This window comes from Lichenostomus cassidix, unplaced genomic scaffold (assembly GCF_008360975.1).
Source record: "Lichenostomus cassidix isolate B80296 unplaced genomic scaffold, HeHo_3.0 HiC_scaffold_33, whole genome shotgun sequence".
Lineage (NCBI taxonomy): Eukaryota > Metazoa > Chordata > Aves > Passeriformes > Meliphagidae > Lichenostomus > Lichenostomus cassidix.
In genome coordinates this window covers 3,109,033-3,126,770 of record NW_028147632.1, presented here as the reverse complement: position 1 = coordinate 3,126,770, position 17,738 = coordinate 3,109,033, and the positions used below count along the sequence as shown (strand labels likewise).

The following is a 17,738-nucleotide window of genomic DNA, read 5'->3' as shown; positions in this document are numbered from 1 at the left end:
TTCCCAAAAAATAACCAAAATATTCCCAGAAAATTCACAATAAATTCCCGAAAATTGCCCAAGTCAAGGTGGAATTCCCTTGGAGAAGAACCCTGAGAATGTCAAGGAATTCCCAAAATATTCCCAGAAAGTTCCCAAAAAATCCCCCCAAAAATTCCCAAAAAATTCCCAGAAAAAATCCCAAAAAATAACCAAAAAATAACAAAAAACTCCCAGGGTGAACACAGTGTTCTTGCTGCGCAGGGAGGGCTTGGAAAAGAACCCTGGGAACGTCAAGGAATTCACAAAATATTCCCAGAAAATTCCCAGAAAATATCCCAAAGTATTCCCAAAATATTCCCAGAAAATTCCCAAAAAATTCACAATAAATTCCCGAAAATTCCCCAAGTCAAGGGGGAATTGCCTTGGAAAAGAACCCTGGGAATGTCAAGGAATTCACAAAATATTCCCAGAAAATATCCCAAACCATGCCCAAAAAATAACCAAAATATTCCCAGAAAATTCTCAAAACATTCCCAGAAAATAACCAAAATATTCCCAGAAAATAACCCAAAACATTCCCAAAAAATTCCCAAAAAATAACCAAAAAATAACCAAAAAACCCCAGGGTGAACACAGTGTTCTTACTGCAGAGAGAGGGCTTGGAAAAGAACCCTGGGAATGTCAAGGAATTCCCAAAATATTTAGAAAGTTTGGGAAAATTCTGCAAATAATTCCCTTCCCAGAGAAAATCCTCAAAATAACTAAAAAATAGCAAAAAAACCCCAGGGTGAACACAGTGTTCTTGCTGCGTAGAGAGTGCTTGGAAAATCCATTGGAATGTCAGTAATTTGAATATTCGAAATATTCTAAAAGGTTTATATATTCTCAGAAAATTGCTCTAAATATTTCAAAATTCCTTAAATGTTCTAAATTTAAAAAATTGTGTGGGTAATTCCCGAAAATTCAAATTTCAAGAAAAGGATATTTTTCTGGCTGTGTCCTGAATGCCCATGAGGTGATCTTTCTTTGACCTGGTGTTTTGGGAAAAACAGGGAAAAATGGGAAAAATGGGTTAGAATTCCCAAAAAATGGATGAAAATGGGAAAAAAATGGGTTAGAATTCCTGAAAAATGGGAAAAAATGGGAAAAAATGGGAAAAAATGGGAAAAAATGGGAAAAAATGGGAAAAAATGGGAAAAAAGGGATTGGAATTGTGGAAAAATGGTGGAAAATGGGATCGGAATTGGGGGAAATTGGGGGAAAAATGGGATTTGAATTCCCAAAAAATGGGGAAAAACAGGATTGGAATTGCCAAAAAATGGGGAGAAATGGGAAAAATGGGATTGGGATTCCCAAAAAATGGGGAAAATGGGAAAAATGGGTTAGAATTCCCGAAAAATGGGAAAAAAAAAAGGGAAAAATGGGATTGGAATTGTGGAAAAATGGTGGAAAATGGGATCGGAATTGCGGGAAATTGGGGGAAAAATGGGATTTGAATTCCCAAAAAATGGGGAGAAATGGGAAAAATGGGTTAGATTTCCTGAAAATGGGGAAAATGGGAAAAATGGGTTAGAATTCCCGAAAAATGGGGGAAAAGGGGAAAAATAGGTTTGGAATTGCGGGAAAATGGGGGAAAATGGGAAAAATGGGGAAAAAATGGGGTTGGAATTGGGGGAAATTGGGAAAAAATGGGGGAAAGTGGGAAAAATGGGGTTGGAATTCCCCACAAATGGGGGGAAAATGGGTTAGAATTCCCAAAAAAATGGGGAAAAATGGCAAAAATGGGGTTGGAATTGTGGAAAAATGGGTGAAAATGGAGAAAAATGGGAAAAAATGGGAAAAATGGGGAAAAAATGGGGAAAAAATGGGAAATAATGGGGACAAATGGGAAAAATGGGATTGGAATTCCCAAAAAATGGGGAAAAAATGGGGAAAATGGGAAAAAAATGGGTTGGAATTGTGGGAAATTGGAGAAAATGGGGAAAATGGGATTAGAATTCCCAAAAAATGGAGAAAAATGGGGAAAAAATGGGGAAAATGGGGGAAAACGGGAAAAATGGGATTGGAATTCCCGAAAAATGGGAAAAAAATGGGGAAAAAATGGGAAATGGGGAAAAACTGAAAAAAGGGAAAAACTGGAAAAACAGGATTGGAATTGTGGAAAAACGGGGGAAAATGGGAAATGGGGAAAAATGGGAAAAATGGGGAAAAATGGGGAAAAAGGGAAAAATGGGGAAAAATGGGGAAAAATGGGAAAATGGAAAAAATGGGGAAAAATGGGGAAAAATGGGGAAAAATGGGAAAATGGAAAAAATGGGGAAAAATGGGGAAAAAGGGGAAAAATGGGAAAAATAGGATTGGGATTGTGGAAAAATGGGGAAAAATGGGATTGGAATTTCCCTCAGGAATTCCAGAAAAGTTCCATCAAAAATTCCCCAGAAACCTCAAAATTCCCTCAAAAAATCCCCAAAAAATTCCCAAAAATTAAAAAAATCCCCAAAAATCACCCAAAAAATCCCCAAAAATAAAAAAAATCCCTGAAAAGTCCCAAAAAATAAAAAAAAATTCCCAAAAAATCCCCAAAATTCCCAAAACCCACAGAATTCCCACCTGGATCTTCATGAGGCATCCAGAGAAGGAGGAAAATCGGATTTTCCTCAGAGATTCCAAAAAAAATTCCCTCTAAAAATCCCCAAAAATCAAAAAAAATTAAAAAAAAAATTCCCAAAAAATTCCCAAAATCCCAGAAATTTTTTTTTAAAAATCAAAAAATCCACAAAAATTTTAAAAACTTCCAAAAAATCCCCTAAATTTTTTTTTTAAATCCCAAAAATCACCCAAAAAATAAAAAAAAATCCCAAAAAATCAAAAAAAATCCCCAAAATTCCCAAAAGTCCCCAAAATTCCCAAAATCCCCACCTGGATCTTCATGAGGCAACCAGGGAGAAGCAAAATTGGATTTTTCTCAGAAATTCCATGAAAAATCCACCAAAAACTCCCAAAAAACCCCAAAATTCCCTCAAAAAATCCTCCAAAAATTCCCAAAAAATTCCCAAAAATTCCCAAAAAATTCTAAAAATCCCTAAAAATTTTTAAAAATTAAAAAATTCCCCAAAAAATAAAAAAATTTCAAAAAATAAAAAAATTCCAAAAAAATAATTTCCCAAAAACCCAAAGAAAAATTCCCAAAACCCCAAATTCCCCACCTGGATCTTCATGAGGCATCCAGAGAAGAAAGAAAATTGGATTTTCCTCAGAGATGTCAAGAAAAATTTCCTCTAAAAATCCCCAAAAATAAAAAAAAATTCCAAAAAGCCCCCAAAAATTCCCAAAAAAATTCCAAAAAATCCCCCAAAAATTTAAAAAAAAATCCCCAAAAATGCTTTAAAAATAAAAAAAATCCCCCAAAAAAATCCAAAAAATCCCAAAAATCACCCAAAAAATTCCCAAAAATCCCCAAAAAATTCCCAAAAATTCCCAAAATTCCCAAAACCCCACCTGGATCTTCATCAGGCGGCTGGTGTAGGATTTGAAGTAGGAGAAATAAATTCTGCTCATCGTCTCCACGTATTGATCTCGCAGCTCCTGAGCCACACTGCGCTCGTTGCCCAGCAGGAACTGGTAGAAAAACCTGCAATTTGGGGATTTTCTGGAATTTCTGGAATTTTCCTGCATTTTCCTGAATTTTCCCGAATTTTTTGGGAATTTTCAGGCATTTTTTGGGTGATTTTTGGGGTTTTTGGGGCTTTCCCAAGCGCAAAATTCACTATTTTTGGGGTTTCTGTTTGTATTTGAGGAGGGAATTCTGGTAGAAAAACCTGGAATTTTGGGACATTTGGGGATTTTGGGGATTTCAGGAATTTTTGGGAATTTTTAGGTGACTTTTGGGGTTTTTGGGATTTTCACAAGCAGGAAATTCCCAATTTTTTGTATTTTTTGTTTGCATTTGAGGACAAAATTCTGGTAGGAAAACCTGGAATTTTGGGAAATTTGGGATTTTTGGGGAATTTTCCGTGAATTTTTTTACATTTTCCAGGAATTTTTGGGAAATTTCAGGGGTTTTGGGGATTTTCCTGATCCCAAAATTCCCAATTTTTGGGATTTTTTACTTTTATTTAAGAAGCCAATCCTGTGGGATTTGGAATTTACCAGCAGGAATTGGTAGAAAATTGGGAATTTTTGCGAATTTTCTGGGAATTTCCAGGAATTTCGGGATTTTTTTGGGGGAATTCTGGGAATTTTGGGATTTTCCAGCTCCCGAAATTCCCAAATTTTGGGATTTCTCACTTGTACTTCAGCAGGGAGTTCTGAGGGATTTGGTAATTGGTCATTGGCTTCCGGAAAGAGTAAATCTTCTGCAGGATGAACTCGCGGATTTTGGTCACAGCCTGGGGAAAAATGGGAAAAAATGGGAAAAATTGGGATTTTGGGGAATTTTGGGGATCCCAGTCCATCCCAGTCCCTCCCAGTTCATCCCAGAGCCTCAAATTCCCAAATTTTGGGGATGAATTTGGGAAAAAATGAGGAATTTTGGGGAATTTTGGGGATCCCAGTTCATCCCAGTTCCATTCCCAGTTCATCCCAGTTCATCCCAGTTCATCCCAGTTCATCCCAGAGCCTCAAATTCCCAAATTTTGGGGATGAATTTGGGAAAAAATGAGGAATTTTGGAAGATTTGGGAGATCCCAGTCCCTCCCAGTCCATCCCAGCCCATCCCAGTTACTCCCAGTCCCTCCCAGTTCATCCCAGTTCCATCCCAGTTCATCCCAGAGCCTCAAATTCCCAAATTTTGGCAACAAGTTTGGGAAAAAATGAGGAATTTTGGGAGATTTGGGAGATCCCAGTCCATCCCAGTCCATCCCAGTTCATCCCAGTTCCATCCCAGTTCCTCCCAGTCTATCCCAGTTCCCTCCCAGTTCCTCCCAGTTCCATCCCAGTTCCATCCCAGTTCCATCCCAGTTCATCCCAGTTCATCCCAGTCCATCCCAGTTCATCCCAAAGCCTCAAATTCCCAAATTTTGGGGATGAATTTGGGAGAAAAATGAGGAATTTGGGGAATTTTGGGGATCCCAGTTCATCCCAGTCCATCCCAGTTCATCCCAGAGCCTCAAATTCCCCAATTTTGGCAACAAATTTGGGAAAAAATTAGGAATTTTGGGAGATTTGGAAGATCTCAGTTCATCCCAGTCCCTCCCAGTTCCTCCCAGTTCCTCCCAGTTTGCTCCCAGTTCATCCCAGAACCTCAAATTCCCAAATTTTGGGGATGAATTTGGGGGAAAAATGAGGAATTTGGGGAATTTGGGGGAATTTTGGGGATCCCAGTCCATCCCAGTCCAATCCCAGTTCAGCCCAGTTCCTCCCAGTCCCTCCCAGCTCATCCCAGAGCCTCAAATTCCCAAATTTTGGCAACAAATTTGGGAAAAAATGAGGAATTTGGGGAGAATTTGGGGGAATTTAGGAGATCCCAGTTTGCTCCCAGTCCCTCCCAGTCCCTCCCAGTTCATCCCAGTTCATCCCAGTTCCTTTCAGTGTCTCAAATTCCCAAATTTTGGCAACAAATTTCGGAAAAAATGAGGAATTTTGGCAGATTTGGGAGATCCCAGTCCTTCCCAGTCCATCCCAGTCCATCCCAGAGCCTCAAATTCCCAAATTTTGGGGATGAATTTGGGGAAAAAATGAGGAATTTGGGGAATTTTGGGGAATTTTGGGGATCCCAGTTCATCCCAGTTCCTCTCAGAGCCTCAAATTCCCAAATTTTGGCAACAAATTTGGGAAAAAATGAGGAATTTTGGGAGATTTGGGAGATCCCAGTCCTTCCCAGTCCATCCCAGTTTGCTCTCAGTTCCATAACTCCCTTCAAGCTTTTCCCTGGGAATTTTTGGGGGATAATTTTTGGGAATTTTGGGCTGAAAATCCCAGGATCTTTAGGGATAATTTCTGGGATTTTTGAGAGAAATTCCTGAGATTTTTGAGCTGAAATTCCTGAGGTATTTTGACTGAAAATCCCAGGATTTTTGGGCTGAAATTCCTGGGATTTTTGGCCACAATTTTTGGAAATTTTGGGCTCAAATTCCCAGGATTTTGGGGGATAATTTCCAGGATTTTTTTTGGAGATAATTCCTGGTAACTTTGGTCTGAAATTCCCAGGATTTTTGGGCTTTTTGGGCTGAAATTCCCATTATTTTTGGGGATAATTCCTGGGAAATTTTGGAGTGATTTTTGGAAATTTTGGGCTGAAATTCCCAGCATTTTTAAGATCATTTTGGGGAATTTTTGGGGATAACTCCCAGAATTTTGGGGATAATTCCCAGGATTTTTGGGCTGAAAATCCCAGGATCTTTAGGAATAATTTCTGGGATTTTTGGGTGGAAATTTCTTGTGTTTATGGGGATAGTTTTGGGTAATTTTGGGCTGAAGATTCTTGTGATTTTTGGGGATAATTTTGGGGATTTTTTGGGCTGAAATTCCTGGGGTTCTTGGGGATAATTCCCGTGGTTTTGGGGCTGAAATTCGTGGGATTTTTGGGGATAATTCTCAGGATATTTGGGGATAATCTTTGGGGATTTTTGGGGATAATTCGGGGGAATTTGGGGGAACTTTGGGGCTAAAATTCCTGGGATTTTTTGGAATAATTTTTAGGAATTTGGGGGACAATTTTTGGGATTTTGGGGCTGAAATTGCTGCGATTTTTGGGAATTTTTGGCTGAAAATCCCAGGATTTTTAGGGATAATTCCCGGGATTTTTGGGCAGAAATTCCCAGGATTTTTTGGAGATAACTCCTAGGGGTTTTGGGCTGAAATTCCTGGGGTTTTTGGGGATAACTCCTGGGAATTTTTGGAGCGATTTTTGGAAATTTTGGGCGGAAATTCACTGCATTTTTAAGATCATTTTGGGGAATTTTTGGGGATAATTCCCAGGATTTTTAGGGATAATTTTTGTGAATTTTGGGGGATATTTCCCAGGATTTTTTGGGGCTAATTTTGGGGATTTTTGGGCTCAAACTCACCTTGATCCTGAGCCTGTCGAGCACGTGCTGCACGTCAGCACAAGCCAAGGTGTCTCGGAAAGCTTGTTCCTTCACGGAGTCAATCTTCCCATTCAGCTCCTGCAGCTGAGCCAGGAACTCTGGGGAGGTCACTGGGGACTCCAGGATCACACTGGGAAAGGGGAAAAACGGGAAAATTGGTGAAAAAATGGGAAAAAATGGTGAAAAAATGGTGAAAATCGGTGAAAAAATGGGAAAGAGAAATGAATTTTCATGGTTTTGGGAGTCCAAATCCCATTCAGCTCCTGCAAAAGGGGAAAATAGGTGGAAAAATGGAAAAAAAGGTGAAAATATGGAGAAAATCGGTGGAAAAATGGGGAAAATACATTAATTTCCAGGGTTTTGGGGCTCCAAATTCCTGCAGCTGCTCCAGGAACTCTGGGGAGGTCACTGGGGACTCCAGGATCACACTGGGAAAGGGGAAAATGGGAGAAAATGGTGAGAAAATGGGAAAAAACGGGAAAAAACGGTGAAAAAATGGAGAAAATCGGTGAAAAAATGGCGAAAAAATGGAGAAAATCGGTGGAAAAATGGCAAAAATTGCTGAAAAAATGGGAATTTTCAAGGTTTTTGGGCTCCAAATCCCATAGGTGCTCCAGGAATTCCAGGATCACACTGGGAAAACGGGAAAGAATGAGAAAATCTGGGGAAAAACGGGAAAAATCTGTGGAAAAATGAGGAAAATCCGTTAATTTTCATGGTTTTGGGAGTTCAAATGCCGTTGAGCTCCTGCAGCTGAGCCAGGAACTCTGGGGAGGTCACTGGGGACTCCAGGATCACACTGGGAAAGGGGAAAATGGGAAAAAACGGTGAAAAAATGGGAAAAAATGGTGAAAAAATGGGAAAAAATGGTGAGAAAATGGGAAAAAACGGTGAGAAAATGGGAAAAAACGGTGAAAAAATGGAAAAAATCAGTGAAAAAATGGCGAAAATATGTCAAAAAATAGAGAAAATACATCAAAAAATGGAGAAAATTGGTGGAAAAATGGGAATTTCCAGGGTTTTGGAGCTCCAAATTCCTGTCAGGTCCAGGAAAAGTCACCAGAGACTCCAAGACCACACTGGGAAAGTGGGAAATGGGAAAAAATGGTGAAAAAATGGGAAAAAACAGTGAAAAAATGGTGAAAATCGGTGAAAAAATGGGGAAAATCGGTGAAAAAATAGTGAAAATCGATGGAAAAATGGGGAAAATCAGTGAAAAAATGGGAAAGAGAAATGAATTTTCATGGTTTTTGGAGTCCAAATCCCGTTCAGCTCCTGCAAAATGGGAAAATCGGTGGAAAAAAGGGAAAAAACGGTGGAAAAATGGAGAAAATCTGTGGAAAAATGGCAAAAATCGGTTGAAAAATGGGAAAAATCCATGAATTTTCAGGGTTTTTGGGCTCCAAATTGCTGCAGCTGCTCCAGGAACTCTGGGGAGGTCACTGGGGACTCCAGGATCACACTGGGAAAGGGGAAAATGGGAAAAAATGGTGAAAAAATGGGAAAAAACAGTGAAAATATGGCGAAAATTGGTGAAAAAATGGCAAAAATCAGTGAAAAAATGGTGAAAATTGATAGAAAAATGGGGAAAATCTGTGGGAAAATGGGAAAGAGAAATGAATTTTCATGGTTTTAGGAGTCCAAATGCCATTCAGCTCCTGCAAAAGGGGAAAATAGGTGGAAAAATGGAAAAAAAGGTGGAAAAATGGAGAAAATCGGTGGAAAAATGGCAAAAATCGGTTGAAAAATGAGAAAAATACATTAATTTTTGGGGTTTTGGAGCTCCAAATCCCTGCAGCTGAGCCAGGAACTTTGGGGAGGTCACTGGGGACTCCAGGATCACAGTGGGAAATGGGAAAATGGGGAAAAATGGTGAAAAAATGGGGAAAATCGGTGAAAAAATGGCAAAAATCAGTGAAAAAATGAGAAAAATCCATGAATTTTCAGGGTTTTGGAGCTCCAAATTCCTGTCTGATCCCAGAGCTGCTCCAGGAATTCCAGGATGATGCTGGGAAATGGAAAAAGTGTTGAAAAATGGGGAAAATCGGTGAAGAAATGGTGAAAATTGGTGAAAAAATGGCGAAAATCGGTGAAGAAATGGCAAAAATCAGTGAAAAAATGGGAATTTTCAAGGTTTTTGGGCTCCAAATCCCACAGCTACTCCAGGAATTCCAGGATCACACTGGGAAAGGGGAAAATGGGGAAAAAGGGTGAAAAAACGGGAAAAAACGGTGAGAAAATGTGGGAAAAAAATGAAAATCGGTGAAGAAATGGCAAAAATTGGTGAAAAAAGAGTGAAAAAAATGATGAAAATCAGGCAATAAACGGCGAAAATTGGTGAAAAAATGGGAATTTCCAGGATTTTGGAGCTCCAAATTCCTTCCTGATCCTGCAGTTTCTCCTCAAATCCCTTTTTTTCGTCCTTTTTTGCCCCAAAATCCGATTTTTTTTCTCCCAAAATCCCATTATTTTGTCTTTTTTTGCCACAAAATCCACTTTTTTGCCGTTTTTTGCAGTTTTTCTCCCCAGTTCCCATTTTTCCTGTTCTGAACTCCCATTTCATCCCAATTTTTTGCAGGTTTTCATCTCAAAATCCAATTTTTTTTCCATTTTTCCCCCAAAATCCCATTTTTTTGCCATTTTCTCTCCCAAAATCCCTTTTTTTTCCTGTTTTTCCCCCCAAAATCCCCTTTTTTGCCGTTTTTTCCCCCAATATCCAATTTTTTTGCCCTTTTTTCCCATTTTTTCTCCCAAATTCCCATTTTCCCCCCAAAATCCCTATTTTCTGTCCCACCTGATCATGTCAGGAAGCACCACCAGCTCGTCCAGCAGCTCCCTGAGCTTCTCCCCAATTTCAGACACCCCAAATCCCATTTTATTCAAATTTTTGACCTTTTTTTCTCCCCAAATCCCATTTTTCCCCCCAACTCCCATTTTTCTTGTTCTGAACTCCCATTTCATCCCAATTTTTTGCAGTTTTTCATCCCAAAATCCATTTTTTTTCCCATTTCTTCCCCCAAAAATCCCATTTTTTTGCCGTTTTTGCCCCCAAAATCCCATTTTTTTGCCGTTTTTGCCCCCAAAATCCCATTTTTTTGCCGTTTTTCTCCCCGAAATCCAAATTTTTTGCCTTTTTTTCTCCCAAACTCCAATTTTTTCCCATTTTTCCCCATTTTGTGTCCCACCTGATCATGTCAGGAAGCACCACCAGCTCACCCAGCAGCTCCCTGAGCTTCTCCCCAATTTCAGACATCTCAAATCCCAGTTTATCCCTTTTTCTTACCTTTTTTCTCCCCAAATCCCATTTTTTCTCCCAAACCTCTTTTTTCTTGTTCTGAACTCCCATTTCATCCCAATTTTTTGCACTTTTTCATCCCAAAATCCAATTTTTTTCCCGTTTCTTCCCCCAAAATCCAATTTTTTTCCCATTTTTCCCCCCAAAAATCCCATTTTTTTTCCGTTTTTTCTCCCAAAATCCGATTTTTTTTTTCCATTTTTCCCCCAAAATCCCTTTTTTTGGCCATTTTTCCCCCAAAATCCCATTTTTTCCCATTTTCTCTCCCAAAATCCCATTTTTTTGCCGTTTTTTCTCCCAAAATCCGATTTTTTTTGCCATTTTTCCCCCAAACGCCCATTTTTTTGCTATTTTCTCTCCCAAAATCCCTTTTTTTTGCCATTTTTTGCCCCCAATATCCCATTTTTTTGCCATTTTTTGCCCCCAAAAATCCTGGTTTTTTGCCGTTTTTTGCCCCAAACTCCCATTTTTTTGCCGTTTTTTCCCATTTTTCCTCCCAAACTCCAATTTTTTCCCTTTTTTCTCCTATTTTTCCCCATTTTTCTCCCACCTGATCATGTCAGGAAGCACCACCAGCTCGTCCAGCAGCTCCCCCAGTTTCTCTCAGATCTCTGACATCCCAAATCCCATTTTATCCCATTTTATCCCATTTTTTTGTCCCCAAATCTCTTTTTTTTGCAGCTTTTTGCAGTTTTTTCACATTTTTTTCTCCCCAACTCCTTCTTTTTGTTCTGATCTCCCATTTTTACCAATTTTTTCACCATTTCTTCTCCCCAAAACCCTTTTTTTTCCCATTTTTTTCCCCCAAAATCCCATTTTTTTGCCATTTTTCTCCCCGAAATCCCATTTTTTTGCCGTTTTTTCCCAATTTTTCTCATTTTCCCCATTTTTTATCCCATTTTCCCCATTTTTTATCCCATTTTCCCCATTTTTCCCCCCACCTGATCATGTCAGGAAGCACCACCAGCTCGTCCAGCAGCTCCCTGAGTTTCCCATGAATTTCTGACATCCCAAATCCCAATTAATCCAACTTTTTGGCCATTTTTTCCCCCAAACCTCTTTTTTCTTGTTCTGAACTCCCATTTCATCCCAATTTTTTGCACTTTTTCACCCCAAAATCCAATTTTTTTCCCATTTCTTCCCCCAAAATCCAATTTTTTTTCCCATTTTTCCCCCCAAAAATCCCATTTTTTTTCTGTTTTTTGCCCCAAACTCCCATTTTTTTCCCGTTTTTTCTCCCAATAACCAAGGTTTTTGCTTTTTTTTTTTCATTTTACCCCATTTTCCCCATTTTTCTCCCACCTGATCATGTCAGGAGGCACCACCAGCTCGTCCAGCAGCTCCCCCAGCCTCTCCCTGATCTCCCGGCGATTCCTGAGCCGCAAGTTCATCGCCACGGATTGATCCTGCAGAGCTCTGATCTCCCAGCTCAGCGAGCTCAGCGAGCTCTGGAACGAGCCCAGCATCTCCTCCATCCTCTGCAGGAAATTTGGGGCAAATTCCAGCGATTTTGGGAAAATTTGGGATTTTTTACGGGGATTTTAGGGCTTTTTTCGGGGATTTTTGGGCATTTTTGGGGGGATTTTATGGTGTTTTTTGGGGATTTTATGGTTTTCTGGGGGGGATTTTGGAGCATTTTAGGGGATTTTTGGGGACACTCGGGATATTTGGGGGATTTTGGGACAATGTGGGATAATTTAAGGGGATTTTGGGAGAATTTGGGGTTTTTTTCTTGGGATTTTGAGTCATTTTGGGATCATTTTGGGTCATTTTGGGGTCATTTTGTGCTCAGAGGTTCCTGCAGAGCTCTGAGCTCAGCGAGCTCTGGAACGAGCCCAGCAACTCCTCCATCCGCTGGGGACAAAATTGGGGCAAATTCCAGCGATTTTGGGAAAATTTGGGATTTTTTATGGGGATTTTAGGGCTTTTTTGGAGGATTTTATGGTGTTTTTTGGGGATTTTATGGTGGTTTTTTGGGGATTTTGTGGCATTTTTAGGGCTTTTGGGACACTTTGGGACACTTTGGAGACATTTGGGCCAGTTTTGAAACATCTGGGGACAAATTAGGGGAAAATTCCAGTGATTTTGGGAAAATTTGGGATTTTTTCAGGGATTTTAGGGTTTTTTTGGGGATTTTCAGGCATTTTTTTGGGATTTTATGGTGGTTTTGGGGGGATTTTGGAGCATTTTAGGGGATTTTTGGGGACACTCGGGATATTTGGGAGATTTTGGGACAATGTGGGATAATTTAAGGGGATTTTGGGAGAATTTGGGGTTTTTTTCTGGGGATTTTGGGGCATTTTTAGGGGATTTTGGGGTCATTTTGTGCTCAGAGGTTCCTGCAGAGCTCTGATCTCAGTGAGCTCTGGAACAAGCCCAGCAGCTCCTCCATCCTCTGCAGGAAATTTGGGGCAAATTCCAGCGATTTTGGGAAAATTTGGGATTTTTTTCGGGGATTTTGTGGCATTTTTGGGAGATTTTAGGGTGGTTTTTGGGGGGTTTTGGGGTTTTTTGGGGGGATTTTGTGGCATTTTTAGGGGTTTTGGGACACTTTGGGACACTTTGGGACAGTTTTGGAACATCTGGGGACAAATTAGGGGAAAATTCCAGAGATTTTGGGAAAATTTGGGATTTTTTCAGGGATTTTAGGGTTTTTTTTGGGATTTTCAGGCATTTTTTTGGGATTTTATGGTGGTTTTGGGGGGATTTTGGAGCATTTTAGGGGATTTTTGGGGACACTCGGGATATTTGGGAGATTTTGGGACAATTTGAGATAATTTGAGGGGATTTTGGGAGAATTTGGGGTTTTTTTCTGGGGATTTTGAGTCATTTTGGGATCATTTGGGGTCATTTTGGGGTCATTTTGTGCTCAGAGGTTCCTGCAGAGCTCTGATCTCAGCGAGCTCTGGAACGAGCCCAGCAGCTCCTCCATCCTCTGCAGGAAATTTGGGGCAAATTCCAGCGATTTTGGGAAAATTTGGGATTTTTTACGGGGATTTTAGGGCATTTTTTGGGGGATTTTATGGTGGTTTTTGGGGATTTTATGGTGTTTTTTAAGGGATTTAAGGACATTTTTGGGCTGGTTGGGGACACTTTGGGATACTTGGGACATTTTTGGATGGTTTGGGGAGATTTTGAGATAATTTTAGGGGATTTTGGGACAATTTGGGACAATTTACAGCTTTTTTCCAGGGACTTTATGGTGTTTATTAGAGATTTTATGGCGATTTTTGGGGAATTGTGGTGGTTTTTTGGGGCTTTTGGGGCACTTGGTGACATTTGGGGACACTTTGAGGCCATTAGGGGAGAACTGGGCACAATTTTAGGGGATTTGGGGAGAATTTGGGATTTTTTTCGGGTATTTTATGGCGTTTTTTTGGGGATTTTATGGTTTTTTGGGGGGATTTTGTAGCATTTTTAGGGGTTTTGGGACAATTTGGGACACTTAGGGACAATTTCAAGACAACGGAGGACAATTTGGGATCATTTCTGGGGATTTTGGGAAAGTTTCTGGGGTGATTTGGGGCGATTTACGGCTTTTTTCCGCGGATTTTTGGCGTCATTTTGGCCCATTTGGGTCATTTTTTGGCCCATTTGGTGACATTTTGGGGCCATTTTGGGGCATTTGGTGACATTTTTTGGGGCATTTTGGTCAATTTTTGGTCAAATTGGGTCCTTTTGGGGCCATTTGGTGTAATTTTGGACCCGTTTGGTGCCATTTTTGGCCCATTTGGGTCCATTTTTGGCCCATTTGGGACCATTTTGGGTCCATTTGGGATCATTTTGGGTCCTTTTGGGATAATTTTGGGTCCATTTGGATCATTTTGGGTCCATTTTGGCCACTTTGATGCCATTTGGGTCCATTTTGGACCATTTTTGGCCCATTTGGTGACATTTTGGGGCCATTTTGGGTACATTTGGTGACATTTTTGGGGCATTTTGGGTCCATTTTTGGTCAAATTGGGTCCTTTTGGGGCCAAATTGGGTCCTTTTGGGTCCATTTTGGACCATTTTTGGCCCATTTGGATCCATTTTTGGCCCATTTAGGATCATTTTGGGTCCTTTTGGGATCATTTTGGGTCCATTTGGATCATTTTGGGTCCATTTGGATCATTTTGGGTCCATTTGGGATCATTTTGGGTCCATTTTGATGCCATTTGGGTCCATTTTGGACCATTTTTTGGCCCATTTGGTGACATTTTTGGCCCATTTGGTGACATTTTTTGGGGCATTTTGGGGCCATTTTTGGTCAAATTGGGTCCTTTTGGGGTCAAATTGGGTCCTTTTGGGTCCATTTTGGACCACTTTTGGCCCATTTGGATCCATTTTTGGCCATTTAGGACCATTTTGGGTCCATTTGGGATCATTTTGGGTCCATTTTGGACCATTTTTGGCCCATTTGGGTCATTTTTTGACCCATTTGGGATCATTTTGGGTCCATTTGGGATCATTTTGGGTCCATTTTGGCCACTTTGAGACCATTTTTCACCCATTTTGGTCACACTTGGTGCCATTTGGTGTCCTTTTGGTCCATTTTTTGGCCAATTTGGTGCCACTTTGGTGCCATTGGGATCCATTTTGGAGCCATTTGGTACCATTTTGCACACATTTGGTGCCATTTTGGGTCCATTTTTGCCCATTTTTTCCCCATTTTCCCCATTTTCCCCCATTTTTTCCCCTTTTTTTGCCCATTTGCCCCCATTTCCCCCATTTTTCCCCATTTTTCCCTATTTTTTGATCCATTTTCCCCCATTTTCCCCATTTTTCCCCATTTTTCCCTACTTTTTCTCCATTTTCTCCCCATTTTTCCCCATTTTTTCCCATTTTTTCCCATTTTCCCCATTTTTTCTCATTTTTTCCCATTTTTCCCCATTTTTTCCCCATTTCTCCCCATTTTCCCCATTTTTTCCCTTTTCTCCCCATTTTCCCCCCATTTTTCCAATCTTTTCTTCATTTTTTCCCCATTTTTCCCATTTTCCCCCATTTTTCCATTTTTTCCCCATTTTTCCCCATTTTCCCCTCATTTTCTCAATTTTTTCACTATTTTCCCCCATTTTTTCCCCATTTTTCCCCCATTTTTTCCCATTTTTCCCCATTTTTTCCCAATTTTTTCACCATTTTTCCCCATTTTTTCCCATTTTTTCCCATTTTCCCCCATTTTTTCCCAATTTTTTCCCATTTTTTCCCATTTTTTGGATCCATTTTTTCCCCATTTTCCCCATTTCCCCATTTTTTCCCCATTTTTGGATCCATTTTTCCCCAGTTTTCCCCATTTTCTCCCCATTTTTCCCCCTTTTTGCCCAATTTTCCCCATTTGCCCCCATTTTTGGATCCATTTTTCCCATTTTTTCCCCATTTTTCCCATTTCCCCCATTTTTTCCTCATTTTTTCCCCATTTTTCCCCATTTTTTGATCCATTTTTCCTTTTTTTCTCCATTATTTTCCCCCATTTTCCCCATTTTTTCCCCATTTTCCCCTTTTTCCCAATTTCCCCATTTTCCCCCATTTTTGATCCATTTTTCCCACATTTTTGGATCCATGTTGGATCCATTTTTCCCCATTTTCCCCATTTCCCCCCATTTTCCCCTTTTTTTCCCCCATTTTTGGATCCATTTTCCCCCATTTTTTTCCCCCATTTTGCCCAATTTCCCAATTTTCCCCATTTTCCCCTTTATTCCCAATTTCCCCATTTTTCACCATTTTCCCCTATTTTTCCCATTTTTTCCACATTTTTGGATCCATTTTCCCCCATTTTTGCCCATTTTTAGTCCATTTTCCCCCATTTTCTCCATTTTTACCCATTATTTTCCCCAATTTCCCCATTTTTTCCCCATTTTCCTCCATTTTTTCCCTATTTTTGGATCCATTTTCCCCATTTTTCCCTATTTTTTGATCCATTTTTGGATCCATTTCCCCCATTTTTCCCCCATTTTTTCCCCATTTTTTCCCCCATTTTTTTCTCCCTTTTTGCCCAATTTTCCCCATTTTTTCCCCATTTTCCTATTTCCCCCATTTTCCCCATTTCCCCATTTTCCCCCATTTTCCCCCATTTCTTTCATTTTTTGCCCAATTTTCCCCGTTTTTCCCATTTTCCCCATTTTTTCCCCATTTTCCTCCATTTTTTGATCCATTTTTCCCCCAAATTTTTGGATCCATTTTTTCTCCATTTTCCCCCATTTTTCCCCATTTTTTCCCATTTTTTCCCCATTTTCCCCATTTTTTCCCCATTTTTTTCCCATTTTTCCCAATTTCCCCATTAATTTCCCCATTTTTTCCCATTTCTCACCTCCAGAATTGCGTCACAAGCAGTGATCTGGTTGTGCAGCTCAGCAATGTTCTCACTCTCCCGGATGTCTGAGCAGTCAAGGACACCTTGGGGACACTCTGGGGACACTTGGGGACATTTTGGGGACATTTTGGGTCACTTTGGGAACATTTGGGGGCATTTTGGGTCATTTTGGGGGATTTTGGGGACATTTTTGGGGCATTTTGGGGACATTTTTAGTGCCTTGAAAATATTTTGGGACATCAAGGACACCTTGGGGACACTTGGGGACACTTTGGGGACATCTGGGGACACTTTGGGGATTGTTTTTGGGGATTTTGGGACACTTTGGGGGAATTTTGGGGCATTTTTGGGGAATTTTGGGCCATTTTTAAGGGATTTTGGAGGCTTTTGGGGACATTTTTAGTGCTTTGGAGACACCTTGGGGACATCAAGGACACCCTTGGGGACATCAGGGACATCCAGGGGACACTTTAGGGACACTTGGGGACATTTTTTGGTGATTTTGGGGCATTTGGAGCCATTTTTAGGGGATTTTGGGGACATTTTGGGGAATTTTGGGGCATTTTTAGTGCCTTGAGGACACTTTGGGGACACTTTGGGACATCAGGGATACCTTGGGGACACTTTGGGGACATCTGGGGACACTTTGGGGATTGTTTTTGGGGATTTTGGGGCGTTTTGGGGGAATTTTGGGGCATTTTTAAGGGATTTTGGGGCATTTTTAAGGGATTTTGGAGGCTTTTGGGGACATTTTTAGTGCTTTGGAGACACCTTGGGGACACTTGGGGACACCTTGGGGACACTTTGGGGACATTTTGGGTCACTTCGGGAACATTTGGGGGCATTTTGGATCATTTTTGGGGGATTTTGGGTCATTTTTGGGGGGATTTTGGGGCATTTTTGGGCATTTTTAGGGCATTGGGGACACTTTGGGGACACCTGAGGACACTTGGGGACACCCAGGGGACACTTAGGGACACTTTAGAGACTTTTTTGGAGGATTTGGGAGCATTTGGGGCCATTTTTAGGGGATTTTGGGGGCACTTTTTGAGCTTTGGGGACATCAAGGGACATTGGGGACATGTGGGGACACTTTAGGGACAATTTGGGGACACTTTAGAGACAATTTTGGGGGATTTGAGGT

At 40.5% G+C, this 17,738-nt stretch overlaps 2 protein-coding genes across 2 annotated transcripts in view; both read right to left on the bottom strand.

The window, feature by feature from the left end:
• VPS52 (VPS52 subunit of GARP complex) overlaps positions 1 to 17,738 on the bottom strand; it is a 100,781-nt gene that overhangs the window by 36,126 nt on the left and 46,917 nt on the right. The window lies entirely within an intron of this gene.
• LOC146421528 (vacuolar protein sorting-associated protein 52 homolog) lies at positions 735 to 16,928 on the bottom strand (the record flags this gene model as incomplete). Its single annotated transcript, XM_085047134.1, has 7 exons — positions 735 to 743; positions 3,418 to 3,613; positions 4,270 to 4,370; positions 6,990 to 7,140; positions 11,608 to 11,783; positions 16,592 to 16,677; positions 16,844 to 16,928. Coding segments are annotated over 7 exons (804 nt in total), but the record flags the coding sequence as incomplete, so codon positions are not given.